Below are 22,944 nucleotides of genomic sequence, written 5' to 3' on the forward strand. Positions count from 1 at the left end.
TTCTTGAGTATGTTTTGATAGTCTGTTTCTTTCAGAGAATTTCCCCATTTCATTGAAGGTGTCTTTTTTTGGCATAAAGTTATTCCTACCATTCCCCTATTGACCCTTTAATATTTGTAGAATCTGTAGTGATGTCACCTCTCTCATTCCTAATATTGGTAAGTTCTGCTTTTCTTACTAATCACTCTGTCTAGAGGTTTATCAATTATATTTATCTTCTAAAAGAACCAGGTTTTGTTTTAATTTTCTCTATTTTTTAAATGTTTTCCATTTCAATAATTTCTACTGTGATATTATTTCTTTTTCTCTGTTTACTTTAGGTTTCATTTGCTCTTTTTTCCCCTTTAGTTTCTTAAAGTAGAAGATGAATTTATTGATTTAGATCCTTTCTTCTTTTCTAATATAGATATTTGGTGCTACAAATTTCCCTCCAAGCATTGCTTTCCTCTATCTCACAAATTTCCACATTTTGTATTGTCATTTTTACTAAGTTACAAATTTGTCCTGCCTTTTCCTTTGATTTGTTTGACAAAGACTATTTAGAAATGTGATATTTAGTTTCACAATATTTGAGGATTTTCCAGATGTCTGTTGATATCTAATTTAATTCTATTGTAATCAGAGAATATACATTGTATGACTTATTTTAAATTTACTGGGACCTATTTTGTGACCCAGAACACGATCTTAGCAAATATTTCACGTGCACTTAATAAGAAAGTATATCCTGCTGTTGTTGCATGGAGGGTTCTATCAATGTCATTTAGGTCAAGTTGGTTGATAGCACTGAAGTATTTTAAGTTCTTACTGATTTTCTCTACTTAGGATGTTCAGTATTTCCTCTAGCTTTTTGGACATATGGAATATAGTCATAATACCTGTCTTAATGTACTTTTGTGCTAATTCTAATATACCCATGTCAATTTTTTGCCAGTTTTGACTAATTTTTCTCATTATAGGTCATATTTTCCTGTTTTCTTTTAATGTCTAATAATTTTTATTGAATGTCAGATATTGTGAAATTTTACCTTGTTAGATGCTAAATAGATACTTTAATATTCCTATAAATATTTTTGAAGTTTGTTACTTGGAAACTGTTTGATTCTCTCAGTTCTTGCTTTCTAGAATTGTCTAAAGTATCTTAAGAGTGTTTAATTCCAGACTAATTATTCCTCATCACTGAGGCAAAACCCTTGCTGAGTACTCTACTCAATACTCCACAAATTATGACATCTTCCAGCCCAGCTGGCGAGAACAGTCACTGCTCCTGGCCCTGTGTGAGGTCTGAATACTCTGCCCTCTGATCCTTTCAGGTGGTTCTGTGCCCAGCCTCGTAGTTTCCTTATTGCGTGGACTGATCAGCGTACGCTGTGGAATGCGGAGGTCTCCAGAGCTCCTCTGTGAGAAGTTTCTGGGACTCTCCCCAGCACACTCCAGCTACCTTGGTCTCCCCAGACTTTTAGCCTCATCTCCTCATCTCCGGAAGACCATCAGCCTCTGCCAGGGCTCCTCCTTGGTAACTCTTAATGCAGGAAGCATGGGCAATCGTAGTGCTCATGTGTCTCAGGGATCACTGTCGTCCTTTGTTGCCTGATGTCCAATATTTTGAAAACCACTATTTCATTTTTTTTCCTGGTTTTTAATATGGTTGCTGTTACCCCACCCAGGCCAAAAGCAGACATCCTCAGAAAATTTCTGACCTCATTTTACAGATGAGGAATATGACACCATCACAAGAAAAAAGAAACAATTCAAAAAACGTCAATGCTCACATGCTACAATATGGACAAATGCTGAAGACATCATGCTAAGTGATATAAACCAGTCACAAAGGACAAATGTCATGTGGTTCCACTTATACAAGGGCCTAGAATGGGCAAAGTTATAGAGACAGAAAGTAGAATGGTGGTTGCCAGGGGCTGGGGAAGGAAGGAATGGGGAGTTGTTTAATGGGGACAGAGTTTTAGCTGGGGAAGACGCAAAAGCTCAGGACATGGAGGGTTGTGAGGATTGCATAACGATGCAAATGTACTTAACGCCACAGAACTGTACACTTGAAAATGGTTAGGATGGTAAATTTTACATTATGTAAAGAAGCCATGCTTTTGCTAAATGTTAGTATGTATGTGAGTGTGTGTATAGTCTGGATTTAAAAGCAGTTATTGTTTTATTCCAACATGAAAGAACTAAGAGCTCTAAGCAGTATCCAAGATGTCTTTGCAACGATGGTATTTGAATATCCCCTTTCAATTTAAGTACCCTTTTGCCGACAAAGAAACAGAGACCCAGAGAGGAACAGATTACTCCAGTCAGGGATCCTTAACTCAGAGTCTGTGGTGGTTTTGTTACATTTTCTAGGGGAAATACGTACCCTCCAGAAGTCTAAGGCCTATCCTTCTGCTCTAGGTGGAAATATTATGTAGGACAACAAGCATGCAGCCCTTTCTGGAAGATGAATCTGGACTTCCAGGAGCAGCAGCAACATTCTGTGCTCCCCAGAATGAGGAGGATTCTCAGACTGAAGCCAGAATGAGGAATCCTCTCGCTGCTACATGGAGACCAGCTGCAGGTCACTGGGAGGAGCTTGGTCTGGGCAGGAGGACAGCAGGGGTGCCTTAGCAAAGCATACTTCCAAAGCGTACTGCCAAGCCCCTGCCTGCTCCCTGCTTCTGGGGCAGGCATGAGAGGAAGAGCTGAAGTCAGAAGAAACTGGAGTGCCCTGAGGATCTCAAAGACAAGAATTGGAAACTGAACGCCTGGACTGTGAGGTGGGATGGGGAGAAGCGCAGGGGTAGGGCAGCTAGAATTTCTCTTCTAGTTGACAGACATCCACAGAAAAATGAACAGGGAGCTCAGAGACGGTATAAAAACACTAAATTTTATTTCCCGGATCGTGGCCTGACAGAAACATAGGCTCTATTCCAGGCTTCAGGTGAGCTCTAATTCATCTTTTGAGATCCAGAAAGAACAAAAGTCTCAGTGGGACAGAGTGCCTTAAAGTGACACCATAAAAGGAGAAATAGAGCTGTCAGATATTATTAACCATTAAAGCCCCAAAATAACATATGTGGACACAAAGAAACACAAGGAAAGCTATCTAGCAGTTTAAAGAAGAAAAATCATGTTGGGGGAGGTAGAGCCACAAAAATAGATAAAAATTAATGATGGAAATAAAGGAAATTAGACGCACAAAGGAAAATGTAATCCCATAGGTGGGAGCCCCTGCCCAGTATGTCTATGGCAGACATGTCTCCAGCCTAAAAGCCACGGTTCTGGCAGAGGAATGAAGAAACAGCCCATACCAATATTAGCTCTGTTCGTTCATTCGTGTATCCATCCATCAATAGAGTTATATTACTGAACCTAACAGAGCAAAAAAACAGGAGAGGTGCAATGTGGTTGTAGGAATAGACACTATTGGGCCTGGAGGAAGACAAGAAACCACGTTTTCTTGCGTCATATCATGAAATTGGCCAACAGCAAGAAAGTACTGAGTTAGGAACTTTAAGTATCTATGTCTATTTAGAATCTTTATCTGACATGTTTGGGATTTGCTTTCACAATGACATCTCTCAGGAACAATGAGGGCAATAAATCCTTTGGATTTAGATCTGACCAACAAATGGAAATGGAGGTGATGAAAATCTTGAGAGAAGAGGATCTTATCACTTAGGCTCTTTTTTTGTTAATAACCAACAAAGAAAAGCGTTTGGGCAAAGTAGTAGTAGCAGTAGCAGTAGTAATAGTAGTAGCAACGCTATTAGTAATAAGAATAGTGATAGTAGCTAACATTTCCTGAGTTCCCCTTATATACAAGGCACTGTTCTAAGCCCTCTACATGTCTTCATTCTTTTAATTGTCACAATCCTATGAGGCAGGTATTATTATCACTATTTTACAGATGAGGCAATTAAAGTAAAGAGAAGAAGAGTAACTTCCCCAAGATTACCCAGCAGGGATTTGAACCTACTTAGCTAGCCTGGTTCCTGGGTCCAGGCTCTTAGCCTGTATTTGTTCACTGTGCTAAGTTCAATACCTTCTGGAGCTCATAATCTTCCCATTTTACAGACAAGAAAACTGAACTCACAAGTATTAATCAATGCGTACAACTAAGTAAGGAGTAAAACCAGGATTTGAATGCAAATCCAATTCTAAAGCACACATTTCAGTACCATATTACATTCTATACCTAAACGCTAAAATTTAAGAAGTCAGTTTTCAAAAAGATAAGAGAAAATAGAGTAAAAAGGAAAATGATTTAAGGATGGAAAGTGCTAGCAGTCTTATGTTATTCTGAAGAAAAACAAAAGGAGGAGTCATCTAAAGAGATAGACAGAGGCGCGTCAAGTGGTAAACCAGATGGTTCAGTCTTTGATCCTATTTCATTCAAACTTATCAACATCTTGAATAAAACTCTAAAAGGCCAGCCTATGATACTTCCAAATAAGAGCCTGAGAGAAAGCTAATAAAGGAGATGGCAGAATCAAAATTCAAAGGGCAGGTTGAAGAAAAAAAACCAGAAGGTGAATTTGCATATTGGCAGATAAAATCCTATACAGTGGGACTAGTCCCGTAGCCAAGTGGTTAAGTTTGCACGCTCTACTTCAGCAGCCCAGGGTTTCACCAGTTCAGATCCTGGGCACAGACCTAGCACCACTCATCAAGTCAAGCTGAGGTGGTATCCCACATAGCAGAGCCAGAAGGATCTACAACTAGAAAATACAACTATGTACTGGCTGGCTTTGGGGAGAAGAAGAAGAAAAAAAAAAAGATTGGCAATGGATGTTAGCACATATACCAATGTTTCAGGAAGAAAAAATCCTTTAGAGTGCAATTTTAGTTGGCATAAATAGAATGGCAGAACCTAAAAGCAAGGAAATTAACAGCCATATGCTCTAACCAAGACTAATGGGTTCAGTAGTGTGGACCATATATTAAAAGGAATATTATCAAATTCAAGTGCAAAGATGATGCCTAAGACATCTAAATATCTCTAACCCAGATCTTTCCCCTAAGCTCCCAACCATGGCTAACATATAACCTAGCTCCTAGAATCAACACTTATAAATCATCTTCCTAAAACCTAATCTTTCTTGTGTTACCCAATTATCCAGTTACCCAAGCCAACAACCTTTGGAGTTTTCATAGTCTCCACTTTCTCCCTTACTCCACAATATCCACTCAATCTTCCAGAAAATCCATCCTTCCTCCAGAGCCTTTCCTGAACAGTTACCATTCTCTCTTGCCTGGATACCTTCCACAGTCATTAACCATTAATTCCTGTCTTTTGCTCTATATCCAACCCCTCCAATTTATTCCCTATATTAGGGATTTTAAACTACAGTTTCTCTAAACTACAAGTCATGACCAATTAGCAAAGCAAATTTAGTAACTGTTAATAGAATAAATTAGACCTTACACTAGAATTTATAAAAAATTATTGTACATAGTAAAGTAAGGTATTTTTGTGTGAAATTTTGTTTCAAACATGTACATATTCATGTGTGTGAGTATGTGTGCTGAGTCATAATTTAAATGTATTTCTGACTGTGAGTCTCATTCAAACAATTTAAGAATAATCAGCTTTCACTGATCAGAAAACTCAATAAATTACAATTAAAGGCTATTCTGGTCCCACCTAACAAGTTTTAAAGCAAGTTTCAAAAGGATAAAACTGTTTTAAAATAATTAAAAAGTTTAAGAAGTTACTGGAATACAAAAATATTCAACAAGGTAAAAATTCACAAATTCTGGCATCAATCAAAAACTGCCAGGCACATAAGAAAGCATGTAACCAGCAGTGAGGAGCAAAATCAACCAAGTGAAAACAACCTAAAAATGGCACAGGTGATATAACTAGCAGACAAGGACATTAAAATAGTTACTATAACTCTAGCCCAGGAAGTCAAGAAGGTTGAGGAAAGCTTGACCCTGTTAAGAAGAGGCATTAAAAAAGAACTTCTAGAGATGAAAAATACAGTATTTAAGATCACTAGTACACTAGATGGGGTGAATAATAGATACTGTAAAAAAAAATCAGTAAACTTGAATACACAGCAAGAGGAACTATCTAAATGAATCACAAAAATATGAACAAATCATAGATGAGCTGAGTGACTTCAAGCAGCCTAATATGTGTATAACTAGAAACCCTGAAGGAGAGGAAAAAGGGGGTAAGACTTAAATACTTGAAGAAATAACATCTGAAATTTTTCTAAATTTGATAAAATCTACAAACAAACATATTTAAGAAGCCCAACAACTCCTAAGTACAAGAATCATTAAAAAACTACACCAAGGCACAACATGATCAAATTGCTTAAAATTATTTATAAAGACAAAATCTGAACAGCACTCTAAGGAAAAAAGATTACACAGATACCTCATTTTATCATGCTTTGCTTTATTGCGCTTCACAGCTATTGCATTTTTTTTACAAGGTCCTCCACCAGGAGAAAGATTATGACTCACTGAAGGCTCAGATGATGGTTAGCATTTTTTAGCAATAAAGTATTTTTTAATTAAGTTATGTACATTTTTTTCTTTAGACGTAATGCTATGGCACACCTTACATTGTAGTGTAAACATAATTTTTACATGCACTGGGAAACCAAAAAACTCATGTGACTCACTTTACTGTGATATTTGCTTTACTGCAGTGGTCTGGAACCAAACTTGCAATATCTCTGATATATGCCTGAGTATATATAAAGAAACAAAGATAAGAAAGACAACAGGTCTCATCAAAAATGGTCAAATGAATCCTAAAATTCATATGGGGCAACAAAAGACCCCGAATTTCTAAAGCAATCCTGAGAAAAAAGAACAAAACGGGAGGCATCACAATCCCTGACTTCAAAACATACTACAAAGCTACAGTAATCAAAACAGCATGGTACTGGTACAAAAACAGGTGCACAGATCAATGGAACAGAATTGAAAGCCCAGAAGTAAAACCACACATCTGTGGACAGCTTATCTTTGACAAAGAAGCTGAGGGCATACAATGGAGAAAAGAAAGTCTTTTCAACAAATGGTGCTGGGAAAACTGGAAAGCCACATGTAAAAGAATGAAAATTGACCATTCTTTTTCACCATTCACCAAAATAAACTCAAAATGGATTAAAGACCTAAAGGTGAGACCTGAAACCATAAGGCTTCTAGAAGAAAACGTAGGCAGTACACTCTTTGACATCAGTATTAAAAGGATCTTTTCAGACACCACGCCTTCTCAGAGAAGGGAAACAATAGAAAGAATAAACAAATGGGACTTCATCAGATTAAAGAGCTTCTTCAAGGCAAATGAAAACAGGATTGAAACAAAAAAACAACCCACTAACTGGGAAAAAATATTTGCAAGTCATATATCTGACAAAGGCTTAATAGCCATAATATATAAAGAACTCTCACAACTCAACAACAAAACATCAAACAACCCAATGAAAAAATGGGCTGGAGACATGAACAGACATTTCTCCAAAGAAGATATACTGATGGCCAATAGGCACATGAAAAGATGCTCATCATCGCTGATAATCAGGGAAATGCAAATCAAAACTACACTAAGATATCACCTTACACCCGTTAGAATGACAAAAATATCTAAAACTAATAGCAACAAATGTTGGAGAGGTTGCGGAGAAAAAGGAACCCTCATACACTGCTGGTGGGAATGCAAACTGGTGCAGCCACTATGAAAAACAGTATGGAGATTCCTCAAAAAACTAAAAATAGAACTACCATACGATCCAGCCATTCCACTACTGGGTATTTATCCAAAGAGCCTGAAGTCAGCAATCCCAAAAGTCCTGTGCACCCCAATGTTTATTGCAGCACTGTTTACAATAGCCAAGACGTGGAAGCAACCTAAGTGCCCATCAACAGACGAATGGATAAAGAAGATGTGGTACATATATACAATGGAATACTACTCAGCTGCAAAACAGAACAAAATCATTCCATTTGCAATAACATGGATGGACCTTGAGAGAATTATGTTAAGTGAAATAAGCCAGAGAGAAAGATAATCTGTGTATGACTCCACTCATATGAGGAATTTAAAACTATGGACCAAGAACAGTTTAGTGGATACCAGGGGAAAGGTGGGGTGGGGGGTGGGCACAAAGGGTGAAGTGGTGCACCTACAACGTGACTGACAAACATTAATGTACAATTGAAATTTCACAAGATTGTAACCTATCAATAACTCAATAAAAAAAATGGTCAAATGAAAAAGACAATGGAGCAACATCTTTAATGTACTGAAAGATAAAAAGCTATTAGCCTAGAATTCTACACCCAGTGAAAATATCTTTCAAAAATAAAGGTGAAACAGATTTTATCAGATATACGAAAGTTGAAAGAAATTAATCACCAGAAGATCTACACAGGAAGAAATAAGAAAGTCCTTCAAGCAAAGGAAAATGATACCAGATGGAAATTTCTGTCTATGCAAAGGAATGAACAATAATGGAAATGTTAAATATGTGATGAAATATAAAGTGATTTTTCTTATTTTAAAAATATCCTTAAATGTTAATAGATTATTTAAAACAAAGCTAATAAAATGAGGAGGTTATTAGATATGTAGAAGTAAACTTCATGACAAAAGTAGCACAAAACTGGGAGAGGGAAATGGAAGTACAATGTTGTAAGGATGTATATGTGAAGTGGTGTAATGTTACCCGAAGATTAAGGATGGTAAGGTAACGATGTATATATAAACCACAGAGTAACCACTAAAAAGACAAACGAAAAAAGAGAGAAAATGGAACCATAAAAAAATACTTAATTTATTCAAAATAAGTCAGAATAAGGAAAAGTGGAACAGAAAACTACAAGACAAATAGAAAAAAATAGCAAGGTAATATAATAAACACAACCAAATCCATAATCATATAAGTGGCTTAAATACCCCAATTAAAGGGCAGAGATTGCCATACTGTGTTAGAAAGCAAAACACAACTACATGCTGCCTACAACAAACCAACTTTAAACATACAGATACAAAAAGATTAAAAGTAAAAGGACGGAAAAAGATATGCCAAAAAGAAAGCTCAAGTAGCTATACTAATTTCACACAAAGTAGGTTTCAGACAAAGAATACTGCCAAAGGTAAAGACGGACATTTCCTAATGATAAAGGGTCAATCCATCTAGAAAATATCACAGTCCTAAGTGGTTATACAACCAATAAGAGAGTTTTAAATACATGTAGCAATAACAAAAGAACTAAAAGAGAAATAGATAAATCCATAAGAATTATAATCAGATATTTCAATACTCCTCTCAATAAGTAATAGAGTAAAAAACTGACAGAATAAGTAAACAAAAAAATTAGGAAGGACATAGAAGACTTTAACAACACTGTCAACCATCTTGACATAATTCCCATTGATGCAACACTCCACTCAACAGCAGAAGAATACACATTCTTTGCAAAAGCACATGGGACGTTTACCAAGATAGATATATTCTGGACCATAAAACATTTTAAATAAATTTGAATGAAATAAAATCATGTAATGTAGGTTTCCTAACCATAACAGAATTAAATTAATAATCGCTTAGAAAAATATCTCCAGGAAATCCCCAAATATTTGGAAACTAAATAACATACTTCTAAATAAGCCATGGGTCAAGAAGAAATAAAAATAAAAATGAAAATGCATTTTGAAATGAAGGAAAATCACACATCAAAATTTGGGAGATACAACAAAAGTAATGCTTATAATGATATTTCTAGAACTGAACCCTTACATTAGAAAAGAAAAATAATTGCAAATCAATAACCTCAGCTTTGACCTTAAGCAATTAGAAAACTAGAAAAAGCATATTAAACCCAAGTAAGCAGAAAAATAGAAATAAAATTCAGAGCATAAATCAAAGAAGCGGAAAACAGAAAACTAAAGAACATAAATCAATGAAACCAAAACTGGTTCTTTGAGAAGAGGAAGAAAACTGATACACCTCTACCTAGAGCGTTCAGGAACAGAAGAGAAGACAAATTAACAACATTGGGAATGACAATGGAGGATCACTAAAGAATCTCATGATATAGAGTAAAACTTCTTAACATAAGTTTAGCAAATTGAATCTAATAATATATAAGAAAGACAATACAGGGGCTGGCCCAGTGGTGCAGCAGTTAAGTTTGCTCATTCCACTTCAGCAGCCCAGCATTTGCCATTTGGGATCCCAGGCACAAACCTACGCACCACTTACCAAACCATGCTGTGGCAGGTGTCCCACATATAAATAGAGGAGGATGGGCACGGATGTTAGCCCAGGGCTTATCTTCCTCAGCAAAACAAGGGAGGATTGGTAGTTCAGGCCTAATCTTCCTCAAAAAAAAAAAAAAAAAAAGATAGACAGACAATACAGCACAACCAAGTTGAGTTTATCCCAGGAATGCAAGGTTGGTTTAACATTCCAAAATCAGTCAATGTAATTCAACATATTGACTAAGAAAGAAAAGTCCTATGATGATCTCAATAGATGCAGAATGAGCATGACGAAAATGCAGTATCAATTTCTGATAAAAACTCTCAGAAGATTTGGAATAGAAGAGAATGCTTTCAACCTGATTAAGGACAGCTACATAAAATCCACTGCTAATAGTATATTTAGTGGTGAAAGACAATGTTTTCCCCAAAAGGTGAAGGAAAAGGCAAAGATGTCTGCTCTCACCAGTTCTATTAAACACTATACTGTAGGCTTTAGCTAGAGCAATAAGGGAGAAAAGTGAATAAAGGTCACCCATATCTGAAAGGAAGAAGTAAACTGTCTTTATTTGTAGATGAAATTATTTTCTACATGGAAAATCCCATGGAATCTACAAAAAAAAATTAAATGAATTGAGCAAGGTTGCAGGATATAAGAACAATATACAAAAATAAAGTGCATTTAGATAGAACCGGAAATTGAAATTTTTAAGAATTATTCATGATAGCAAAGAATATGAAATACATACAGATAAATTTATCAAAATATGTGCAAGATTTACACATTGAAAACTATAAAACATTACTGAGAGGAATTAAAAAAGCCATAAATAAAGGAAGAGATATACCAGGTGTATGAGACAAGGAAACATCATTATGATGTCAATTCTTCCCAGATTGATCGATAAATTCAGTACAATTCCAATCTAAATCCCAGCAGACATTTTTGTAAAGGTGATTCTAAAATATGTAAGGAAATGCAAAGGACCTGATATAGTCAAAACAACTTTGGGAAAAAAAATTGAAGACTAACACTACCTCATTTCAAAATGAGATACAATAGTTAATATAGCAAAGCTGCAGTAATTCACATAGAATGCAAGACAAATAGATCAATGGAACAGAGTACAGAGTCCAGAAACAAATCTACACGTGTATGGTCAACTGATTTTTCAACAAATATTCCAAGGAAATTCAATAGAGAAAAGAATAATTGTTTCAGTAAACGATCTAGCACTATTGGACAGCCATAGGAAATAAAGAAATAAGGGAGAGGGCAAAGGGAGGGAAGAAAGAAAGAGAAAGAACCTCAACCCATACTTCACACAATATCCAAAAGTTAATGTAAAATGGCTCATAAGTTGAAATAAGATCCAAAACTATAACTGTGTTTCTAGAAGAATACATAGGAAAAAAATACTATTGTTCTTGTGTTTGCCTAAGACTTCTCTTTTTTTTGTTAAGCTCACCACCTGAGCTAACTGTTCCCAATCTTTTTTTTTTTCTGCTTTTTCTCCCCAAATCCCCCCAGTACATAGTTGTATATTATAGTTATGGGTCCTTCTAGTTGTAGTATGTGGGACGTTGCCTCAACATGGCCTAATGAGTGGTGCTGTGTCCACACCCAGGATCCGAACCAGTGAAACCCTGGGCCACTGAAGCGGAGCGCGTGAACTTAACCACTCAGCCCCGGGGCTGGCTCCTGCCTAAGACTTCTTAAGTATGTCACAAAAAAGCATAAAGAGTAAAAAGAAACCCGTAAATTGGGCTTTATAAAAATTAAAAGCTTTTGCTCTTTCAAAAACACTGTTATAAAAATTAAAAGGTAAGCCACAGACAGGAAGAAATTATATGCAAAACATACATCTGATAAAGGACTTATATGTAGAATAAATAAAAAAAACTCCTATAACTCAATAATAAGAAAACCTAATTTTAAAAAAAATGGGTAAAATATTTGAAGATACTTTACCCAAGATGATACATGTATATGGAAAATAAACACATGAAAAGATGCTCAACACCATCAGTCATTAGGGAAATGCAAATTAAGCACACAATGAAATACCACTACATTTCCACTGGAATGGCTAAGATGAAAAAGACTGACATGCCTATGTCATTGACAAGAGTGTCTAGCAATTAGAACTGTCAGAGACTGCTGGTGGGAATGTAAAATGCTACAACCACTTTGGAAAACATTTGGGCAGTTTTTTAAAAAGTTAAACATAAGCCAACTATGATCCAACCATTCTATTCCTATGTATTTACCCATGAGAAAAGAAAACACATGTCCATACAAATTCTTAGACATTAATCCTAAGGACATTACTTGTAACAACAAAAACCTAGAAACAACTCAAGTGTCCATCAACAGGTGAATGGATAAACAAATTGTGGTATATCCATACAATGGAACACTACTCAGTGATATAAAAGAATGAACTGTTGTTACACACAAAATGGATTAACCTCAAAATAATTATACTGAGTGAAAGAAGCTAGAAAAAAGGAGAGTACATACATTTGATTCCACTTATATAAGATTTTTAAAACTATAAACTCATCTATAGTGGCAGAAAGCAGATCAGTGATTTCCAGGGCTGAGGGTGTGAATAAAGAAGGCAGGAGAGAGAGATTTCAAAGGAGCAGAAGAAAATTCCTGGAGATGATGGATATGGTCATTATCTTGATTGTGGTGATAGTTCCTGGATGTAGACATATGTCAAAACTCACCAAATTTATACTTTAAATATGTACAATTGATTTTATTTCAAGTATACCTTAACAAAGCTGTAAAAAAAAAAAAATCACATGTCCTATGACCCATTCTTCAGAGGCCTACATAAAAACATGGCAAATAAATTAATGCCGAGTGATATATGTTTTCCGGCTGGGGATATTCAGTGTTTCACTGCAGAGAAATACATTGCTGAAGGTAACACTGGGGGCATAATGGTAGAGACCCATAGGTCAGAACATTCCAGTCCTGCTCAAATCATTCTACAGAAAACTGCACACAATGCTCTCTCCTTGTCTGGGGCATAGCCAGGCGCAGGAACGGAGGACAATCTAGACAGTTAAATTGTACATTAACTATCACATTAACAGCAGTCTACATGGTTTATTAGTTTTGAAAATCACTTACCTAGATTTGTCATTTAATTTAGAAGCCTGAATTTTTACTGAAGCTTCTTGTAAATCTGAAGAATTCTCAAGTTCTGAAGCAACTTTTGATCATGAAAATTAAAAACGAAAATTGTTGAGTATCTCAAGTAAACATTTAAATACACCACTCAATCTTATTTATGATAGATTTTTAAAAATCTGACCTTTTTTTGTATCATCCAGTTTCGATTTTTCATGTGAATGACTAGGTGTACTTGTTTGCTGCAAAAAATACATACACATTAAATTATGGTGACTTTGAAATTCTTTTGGAGCCCTTTACACCTCCAAAGAAAAGCGTTTCCATTGAGTACTAAGATACCAGGCTCTCTGTTCATTAGACTTGGCTCCAAATGACTAATGGCTGTTCCAAAAAATTGATATCCACCCTCAGGAGAAGATTTGCCACTACCAAAGACAAGAAGAGTATCTCAAAATTATTAAAAGAAATATCAAAAGACGACTTACAAAAATGTCTTCAACAGCATCAGAATTGTTGGGATGAACACACAACTTCTAAAGGAGACAATCTGAAGGATAATCTTTGGTGTATTTGTTTAAAAAAATCATGACACTACCATAACACTTCTGTATAACGTGTACTGGTAGTCAAACGTAAAACTATGACAAATAGACTGAATACCTATATACGCCAAGCAGTGTGTTAGGTGCTTTATGTAAATTATGTTTTTAACCCTAAGAGGACTACACTGTGAACCAGCTATTACTTCCATTTTATAGATGAGAACCCTCAGGCTCAGTGAAGCTAAGTAATTAGCCTAAGTTCCCACAGTTAGTAAGTGAAAACCACATCTGATTTCAAACATCAGACTCCTTTCCCTACATCCCAGTCTCCATATCCAAATGAGAGAATGAGGCAGAGCCAGCCAAGACACACATTCCATGGGAGAGCCAAGTTGAGTGAAAGGAGAGAACAAATAAACACGGCAGGCAAAAATAATCTAAAGGAGCATATGGTTAAAAAACCAGAGATTATGGCCAGGAGAAAATGGACAACAAGCCAGGAAAAGCAGCTTCCACCTGTCAGCATCCTGGTGGACACAGTTGGAATCTTGTCCTAAGCTTCCCATACTCACAGCAGGCTCAGACTGGTTAAAGGGCAGAGTTATTAGGCAGCGGTCATCTCCAGCACTTGTTAACTCTGCCAGCTTGGTAGATTCTTCTGCTTGGTCTGCACATGTTAAGAAAAGAGTATTAAAAAATAACAATAACCATGCATAACGCTGGTCATACCCTCCAATTTCTCTCCATGGGATGCATGCTGTTGGTACATCACCATCTTTTGGTAAGAGCTGGTAATCAGGTCCTGCCTCAAATCTTATTTTGTAAATCTATGGGCACTTTGGAAAACAGCCTTTGGGTGGAACTCATAAGAGATATATAATCCATGCAGGGCCAGCTTTGTGGGTGGACAGGCCCCTCCACAATCCCATCTTCTTGCCTCCCACCATCCCATCATTTTTTCTCCTTTGTGATTTCCAGTTGACCCCAAGAAAGACTGTATCAGTAGGGAAAATAATTCAAGGCTTCATTAGCAGCTTTTATTTCTCCAAAGGTACAATAACACATTAGTTACTCTTATGTGACCAGAGGTTTTCAGTGATCTCTCCTAAGTAAGATTTTATCACTGCTTCTACAGAGTAAAAAAATTTTATTTCCAAATATACCTGTCTCTCTTTTGTCGCTGCTGGGAAATTCAATGTCGTCTTTCGCAAATTCACCAAAATGTTCTGAGACTTTTGTCTGGTCAGGCAACATCTGAAATGGAAGTCAAAAGCCATATAACTTTTAAAAGCAAAAATCTTTTTTAAAAATTTAATATTAACAGACCTAAAGAGAGAAATAGACAATACAATAATAGTAGGGGAATTTAATACCCCACTTACAGCAATGGATAGATCACTGAGACAGAAAATCAATAAGGAAACATCAGCCTTAAATGACACATTAGACCAGATGATCTTAACAGATATACACAGAATATTCCACTGAAAAGCAACAAAATATACATTCTTCTCATGTGCACATGGAACATTCTCCAGGATAGATCATATGTTTGGCTACAACATGAGTCTTAATAAATTTAAGACTGAAATTAAATCAAACATCTTTTCCAACCACAGTGGTATGAAACTAGAAATCTGTTACAAGAAGAAAAGTGGAAAATCACAAATGTGTAGATTAAATAACACGCTTCTGAACAACCAGTGGGCCAAAGAATAAATTAAAAGAGAAATTTAAAAGATATCTTTGGAAAAATGAAAGTGGAAATACAACATACCAAAACTTATGAGATGCAGCAAAAGCAGCTCTAAGAGGGAAGTTCATAGTGATAAATGCCTACATTAAGAAACAAGAAAGATCTCAAATAAACAACCTAATCTTACACCTCAAGGAACTAAAAAAAGAACAAATGAAGTCAAAGGTAGTAGATGGAAGGAAATAAAGACCATAGTGGAAATAAATGAAATAGAGACTAAAAAGACAATAGAAAAGATCCGTGAAACTAAGAGCTTGTTCCATCAAAAGATAAACAAAATTGACAAACCTTTAGCTAGACTCACCAAGACAATAAGAGAAAAGGCTCAAATAAATAAAATTACAAAAGGAGACAATACAGCTGATATCACACAAATTCAAAGGATCATAAGAAACTACCACAAACATTTAAATGTCAAATATTTGACAATCTAGAAAACATGGGTAAGTTCCTAGAAACATACAACCTACCAAGACTGAATCAAAAGAAATAAAAAATCTGAACAGACTGATTACTAGTAAGGAGACTGAATGAGTACAGGCATACCTCATTTTATTGCACTTTGCTTTCCTGCACTTGGCAAATACTGCTTTTCTTTAAAATTCTTTTTTATTGCACTAACAGCAGCTTATAATATTACATAAATTTCAGGTGTACATCATTATATTCCAATTTATGTGTATATTACAACATGTTCACCACCCAAAGACCAATTACAATTCATCACCACACACGTCTAATCACTCCTTTTGCCCTCCTCCTTCCCGTCTTCTCCTCTGGTAACAACCAATCCAATCTCTGTTGCTATGTGTTTGTTTGTTGTTGTTTTTATCTTCTACTTATGAGTGAGATCATATGGTATTTGACTTTCTCCCTATGACTTATTTCACCTAGCATAATACCCTCAAGGTCCCTCCATGTTGTCACTAAAGACTGAATTTCATCATTTCTTATGGCTGAAGAGTATTCCATTGTGTATATATACCACATCTTCTTTATCCATTCCTCCCTGGATGGGTACCTATGTTGCTTACAAGTCTTGGCTATTGTGAATAATGCTGCAGTGAACAAAGGGGTGCAATATCTTTACACATTTGTGTTTTCATGTTCTCTGGATAAATACCCAACAGTAGAATAGCTGGATCATATGGCAGTTCTATTTTTAACTTTTTGAGGAACTTCCATAGCGTTTTCCATAGTGGTTGCACCAGTTTGCACTCCCACCAGCAAGGGATGAGTGTTCCCTTTTCTCCACATCCTCTCCAACACTTATTATTTCCTGTCATCTTAATTATAGCCATTCTGGCAGCAGTAAGGTCATATCTCATTATAGTTTTGATTTGCATTTCCCTCATAGTGGTGTTGAACATCTTTTCAACACCTGTTGGCCATCTGTATATCTTTTTGGGAGTAATGTCTGTTTAGATCTTTTGCACATTTTTTAATTGAGTTGTTAGGGGTCTTTTTTGGTTGAGATGTATGAGTTCTTTATATATTTTGGATATTAACCCCTTATCTGATATATGGTTTGCAAATATCTTCTCTCAATTGTTAGGTTGCCTTTTCATTTTGTTGATGGTTTCCTTTGCTGTGCAGAAGCTTTTTAGTTTGATGTAGTCCCACTTGTTTATTTTTTCTATTGTTTCCCTTGCCCAGTCAGACACAGTACTTGAAAATATGCTGCTGAGACCAATGTCAAAGAATGTACTGCCTATGCTTTCTTCTAGAAGTTTCATGGTTTCAGGTCTTACATTCAAGTATTTAATCCATTTTGAGTTAATTTTTGTGTACAGTGTAAGATAGTGGTCTAGTTTCATTCTTTTACATGTGGCTGTCCAGTTTTCTCAACACATTTACTGACTAGACTTTCCTTTCTCCATTGCATATTCTTGGCTCCCTTGTTGAAAATTAGCTGTCCATAGATGTGTGGGTTTATTTATGGGATCTCAATTCTGTTCCATTGATCAATGTGTCTATTTTTGTGCCAGTGCCATACTGTGTTGGTTACTATAGCTTTGTAGTATATTTTGAGATGAGGGAGTGTGACATCGCCAGCTTTGTTCTTTTTTCTCAGGATTCCTTTGGCTATTTGGGGTCTTTTATTGTTCCATATAAATTTTAGGGTTCTTTGTTCTATTTCTGTGAAAAATGTTGTTGGAACTTTGATAGGGATTGCATTGAATCTATAGATTGCTTTAGGAAGTATGGACATTTTAACGATGTTAATTCTTCCAATCCAAGAGAACAGAATACCTTTCCATTACTTTGTGCCTTCTTCAGTTTCTTTCAACAATGTGTTATAGTTTTCAGTGTACAGATCTTTCACCTCTTTGGTGAGGTTTATTCCTAGATATTGTATTCTTTTTGTTGCAACTGTTAATGGGATTGTACTCTTAATTTCTCTTTCTGCTACTTCATTGTTGGTGTATATAAACACAATTGATTTTTGTATGTTGATTTTGCATCCTGCAACTTGACCATCTTGATTGTTTCTAAAAGTTTTGAAGTGGGTTCTTTAGGGTTTTCTATATATAAAATCATGTCATCTGCAAATAGTAACAGTTTTATTTCTTTCTTTCCAATGTGGATCCCTTTTATTTCTTTTTCTTGCTTGACTGCTCTGGCTAAGACTTCTAATACTATGTTAAACAAGAGTGGTGAAAGTGGGCATCCTTGTCTGGTTCCTGTTCTTAGGCAGATAGCTTTCAGTTTTTCTCCATTGAGAATGATATTAGTTGTGAGTTTGCCATTATGGCCTTTATTATGTTGAGGTACTTTCCTTCTATACCCATTTTCTTCAGAGTTTTCATCATAAATGGATGCTGTAGCTCATCAAATGTTTTCTCTGCATCTATTGAGATACGATCATGTGATTTTTATTCTTCATTTTGTTAATGTGGTATATCACATTGATTAATCTGTGGCAACTCTGTTTACAGCAAGTCTATTGGCATCATTTTTCCAACAGCATTTGCTCACCTTGTGTCCCTCTGTCACAATTTGGTATTTCTTGCAATGTTTCAAACATTTTCATTCTCATTATATTTGTTATGGTGATTTGTGATCAGTGGTCTTTGAAGTTACTATTGTAATTGTTTTGGGGTACCACAACCTGTGCCACAATCTGTATGGTGAACTTAATCAATAAATGTTGTGTGTGTTCTGACTGTCCCATTGACCAGCCGTCCCCATCGCTCTCCCTCTGCTCAGGCCTCCCTATTACCCAAGACACAACAATATTGAAATTAGGCCAACTAATAACCTTACAATGGTCTCTAAGGTTCAACAAAAGGAAGAGTTCTACGTCTCACTTTAAATCAAAAGCTAAAAATGCTTAAGCTTAGTGAGGAAGGCATGTCAAAAGCTGAGACAGGCCAAAAGGTAGTCCACTTGGCCAAAGAGTTAGCAAGTTGTAAACGCAAAGGAAACATTCTAGAAGGAAATCAAAAGTGCTACTCCAGTGAATACATTAATGATAGAAAATTGAAACAGCCTTATTGGTGATATGGAGAAAGCTTTAGTGGTCTGGATAGAAGACCAAACCAGCCGCAACATTCCCTTAAGCCAAATCCTAATCCAGAGTCAGGCCCTAACTCTCTTCAAGTCTATGAAGACTGAGAGTAGTGAGGAAGCTGCAGAAGAAAAGTCTGAAGCTAGCAGAGGTCGGTTCATGAGGTTTAAGGAGACAAGCCGTCTCCATAACATAAAAGTGCAGGATGAAGCAGCAAGTGCTCATGTAGAAGCTGCGGCAAGTTATCCAGAAGATCTAGCTAAGATAATCCATGAAGGTGGCTACACGAAACAAGAGATTTTCAATGCAGATGAAACAGCCTTATATTGAAAGATGCCATCCTGGACTTCATACCCAGAGAGAAGTCAAAGCCTGGCTTCAAAGAACAGCTGACTCTTTTGTTAGGGGCTAATGCAGCTGGTGACTTTAAGTTGAAGCCATTGCTCATTTACCATTCTGAAAATCCTAGGCCCTTAAGAATTATGCTAAATCTACTCTGCCTGTGCTCTATAAATGGAACAACAAGGCCTGGATTGTAGACAGCACATCTATCTACAACACTGTTTACTGAATATTTTAAGACCACTGTTGAAACCTACTGCTAAGAAAAAAAGATCCCTTTCAAAATATTACTGCTCTTTGACAATATACCTGGTCACTCAAGAGCTCTGATAGAGATGTACAATGAGATTAATGTTGTTTTCATGACTGCTAACACGACATCCAATCTGCAGGCCATAGATCAAGGAGTAATTTCAACTTTTAAGTCTTATTATTTGAGAAATACATTTCATAAGGCTAAGGCTACCACAGATGGTGATTCTTCTGATGGATCTGGGCAAAATAAACTGAAAACTATCTGGGAAGAATTCATGATTCTAGATGCCATTAAGAACATTCATGATTCATGGAAAGAGGTCAAAATATCAACATCAACAGGAGTTTATAAGAAGTTGATTCCCACCCTCATGGATGACTTTGACAGGTTCAAGACTTCAATGGAGTACTACAGATGTGGTGAAAATAGCAAGAGGACTAGAACTATAAGCGGAGCCTGAAGATGTGACTGAACTGCTGCAATCTCATGATAAAATTTTAACAGATGAGGAGTTACTTCTTATGGATGAGCAAAGAAAACGATTTCTTGAGATGGAATCTACTCCAGGTAAAGATGCTATGAAGATTGTTGAAATGACAACAAAGAATTTAGAATATCACATAAACTTAGTCGATAAAGCAGCAGCAGGGTTTGAGAGGAATGACTCCAATTTTGAAAGAAATTCTACTGTGGGTAAAATGCTATGAAACAGCATCGCATGCTACAGAGAAATTGTTCATGAAAGGAAGAGTCAATCAATGTGGCAAACTTCACTGTTGTCTTATTTTAAGAAATTGCCACAGCCACCCCAACCTTCATCAACCACCACCCTGATCAGTCAGCAGCCATCAACACTGAAGCAAGACCATCCACCAGCAAAAAAGATTATGACTCACAGAAGGCTCAGATGACAGTCAGCATTTTTTAGCAATAAAGTAGTTAAGGTATGTACATTGTCTTTTTAGACATAATTCTATTGCAAACCTAATAGACTATAGTGTAAACATAACTTTTATATGCACTGGGAAACCAAAAAATTCATATTACTTGCTTTTTGTGATATTCACTTTATTGTGGTAATCTGGAACTCAATCCACAATATCTGCAAGGTATGCCTGTAATCAAAAACCTCCAAACAAACAATAGTCCAGGCCTAGGGAGCTTCACTAGTGAATTCGACCAAACATTCAAAGAAGAATTAATACCAATCCTTATCAATCTCTTCCAAAAAATACAAGAGAACACTTCACAACTCATTTATGAGGCCAGCATTACCCAGATATCATAACAAGACAAGGATGTCACAAGAAAAGAAAATGACACGCCAATATCCCTGGTGAACATAGACAGGAAAATTTTCAGCAAAATATTAGGAAACTCAATTCAACAATATATTAAAAGGATCATACACCATGATCAAGTGGATTTATTCTGGGAGGCAAGAATGGTTCAACATCTGCAAATCAATCAATGTAATACAGCACATTAACAAAATGAAGAATAAAAATCATATGATCATCTCAACAGGTGCAGAAAAGCATTTGACAATATTCAACATCCATTTTTGATTAAAGACTCTCAACAAACTAGTTATAGAGGAAAGGTACCTCAAAATAATAAAGGCCATTTATGACAAGCCCACAGGTAATACCATACGCTCTGGTAAAAAATTGAAAGCTTTTCCTCCAAGATCAGAAACAAGTCAAGGATACCAACTCTCACCACTTCATTTGACATAGTATTGGAAGTCCCAGCAAGAGCAATTACACAAGGCAAAGAAATAAGTTACCATTAGAAACGAAGAGATAAAACTGTTACTAGTTGCATGACATTATAGTATATATAGAAAACCCTAAATACTCCACCAAAAAGCTGTTAGAATAGACAAATTCAGTAAAATTGCAGGATGCAAAAATCAATATACAAAAATCTGTTGTATTTCTATACACTAATTACAAGCCATCAGGAAGAGAAATTAAGAAAATAATCCCATTACACTAGCATCAAAAAGAATAAAATACCTAGGAATAAACTTAACCAAAGAGGTGAAAGACCTGTACACTGAACACTATAAGACATTGATGAGAGAAACTGAAGGAAACATAAATAAATGGAATGATACTTTGTACTCATGAATTGGAAGAGTTAATATTATTAACATTGCATACTGCCAAAGCAATCTACAGATTTGATGCAATCCCTACGAAAATTCCAGTGGCATTTTTCACAGAGACAGAACAAACAATCCTAAAATTTGTATGGAACCACAGAAGACCCTGAATAGCCAAAGCAATCCTGAGAAAGAAGAACAAAGCTGGAGGCATCAGGCTCCCTGATTTCAAACTATATTACAAAGCTATAGTAATCAAAACAGTACAATACCAGCATAAAAACAGACACATAGATCAATGGAACAGAACAGAGAGCTCAGAAATAAACCCATGCATATATGGTCAATTAATTTATGACAAAGGAGCCAAGAATATGAAATGGATAAAGAACAGTTTCTTCAATAAATGGATAAATGGTATTTGGAAAACTGGACAGCCACATGCAAAAGAATGAAACTGAAACACCATATCTTACACCATATACAAATATTAAACCAAAATGGATAAAGACTTGAACATAAGACCTGAAACCACAAAACTCCTAGAAGAAAACAGAGGCAGTAAGCTTCTTGACATCAGTATTGGCAAGAACTTTTTGGATCTGACTCCAAAAGCGAAGGCAACAAAAACAAAAATAAACATAGGGACTACATCAAACTAAATAGCTTCTACACAGCAAAGAAAGTCATCAACAAAATGAAAAGGCAACCCACTGAATGGCAGATAACATTTGCAAACCATATATCTGATAAGGAGTTAATATCCAAAATATATAAAGAATTAATACAACTCAACAGCAAATAAACAACTCAATTAAAAAAACAGGCATAAGATCTGAATAGACATTTTTACAAAGACAACATATAGATGGCCGAAAAGTATAGGAAAAGATTCTCACCACCACTAATCATCAGTGAAATGCAAATCAAAACCACAGAGAGATATTGCCTTACACCTGTTAGAATGGTTATTACCCAAAAGACAAGAAATAACAAGTCTTGGTGAGGATATGCAGAAAAAATCTTTGTGCGTTGTCAGTGAGAACATAAATTT

At 35.9% G+C, this 22,944-nt stretch overlaps 1 protein-coding gene across 1 annotated transcript in view; it reads right to left on the minus strand.

Annotated features, from left to right (window-relative positions):
* SYCP2L (synaptonemal complex protein 2 like) overlaps positions 1-22,944 on the minus strand; it is a 102,989-nt gene that overhangs the window by 45,301 nt on the left and 34,744 nt on the right. Inside the window, 2 exon segments of the mRNA XM_070516800.1 lie at positions 14,488-14,582; positions 15,079-15,169. Of these exon segments, the coding sequence (XP_070372901.1) occupies positions 14,488-14,582; positions 15,079-15,169 (186 nt within the window).

Source organism: Equus asinus, chromosome 8 (genome assembly GCF_041296235.1).
Source record: "Equus asinus isolate D_3611 breed Donkey chromosome 8, EquAss-T2T_v2, whole genome shotgun sequence".
NCBI classification, from domain to species: Eukaryota; Metazoa; Chordata; class Mammalia; order Perissodactyla; family Equidae; genus Equus; species Equus asinus.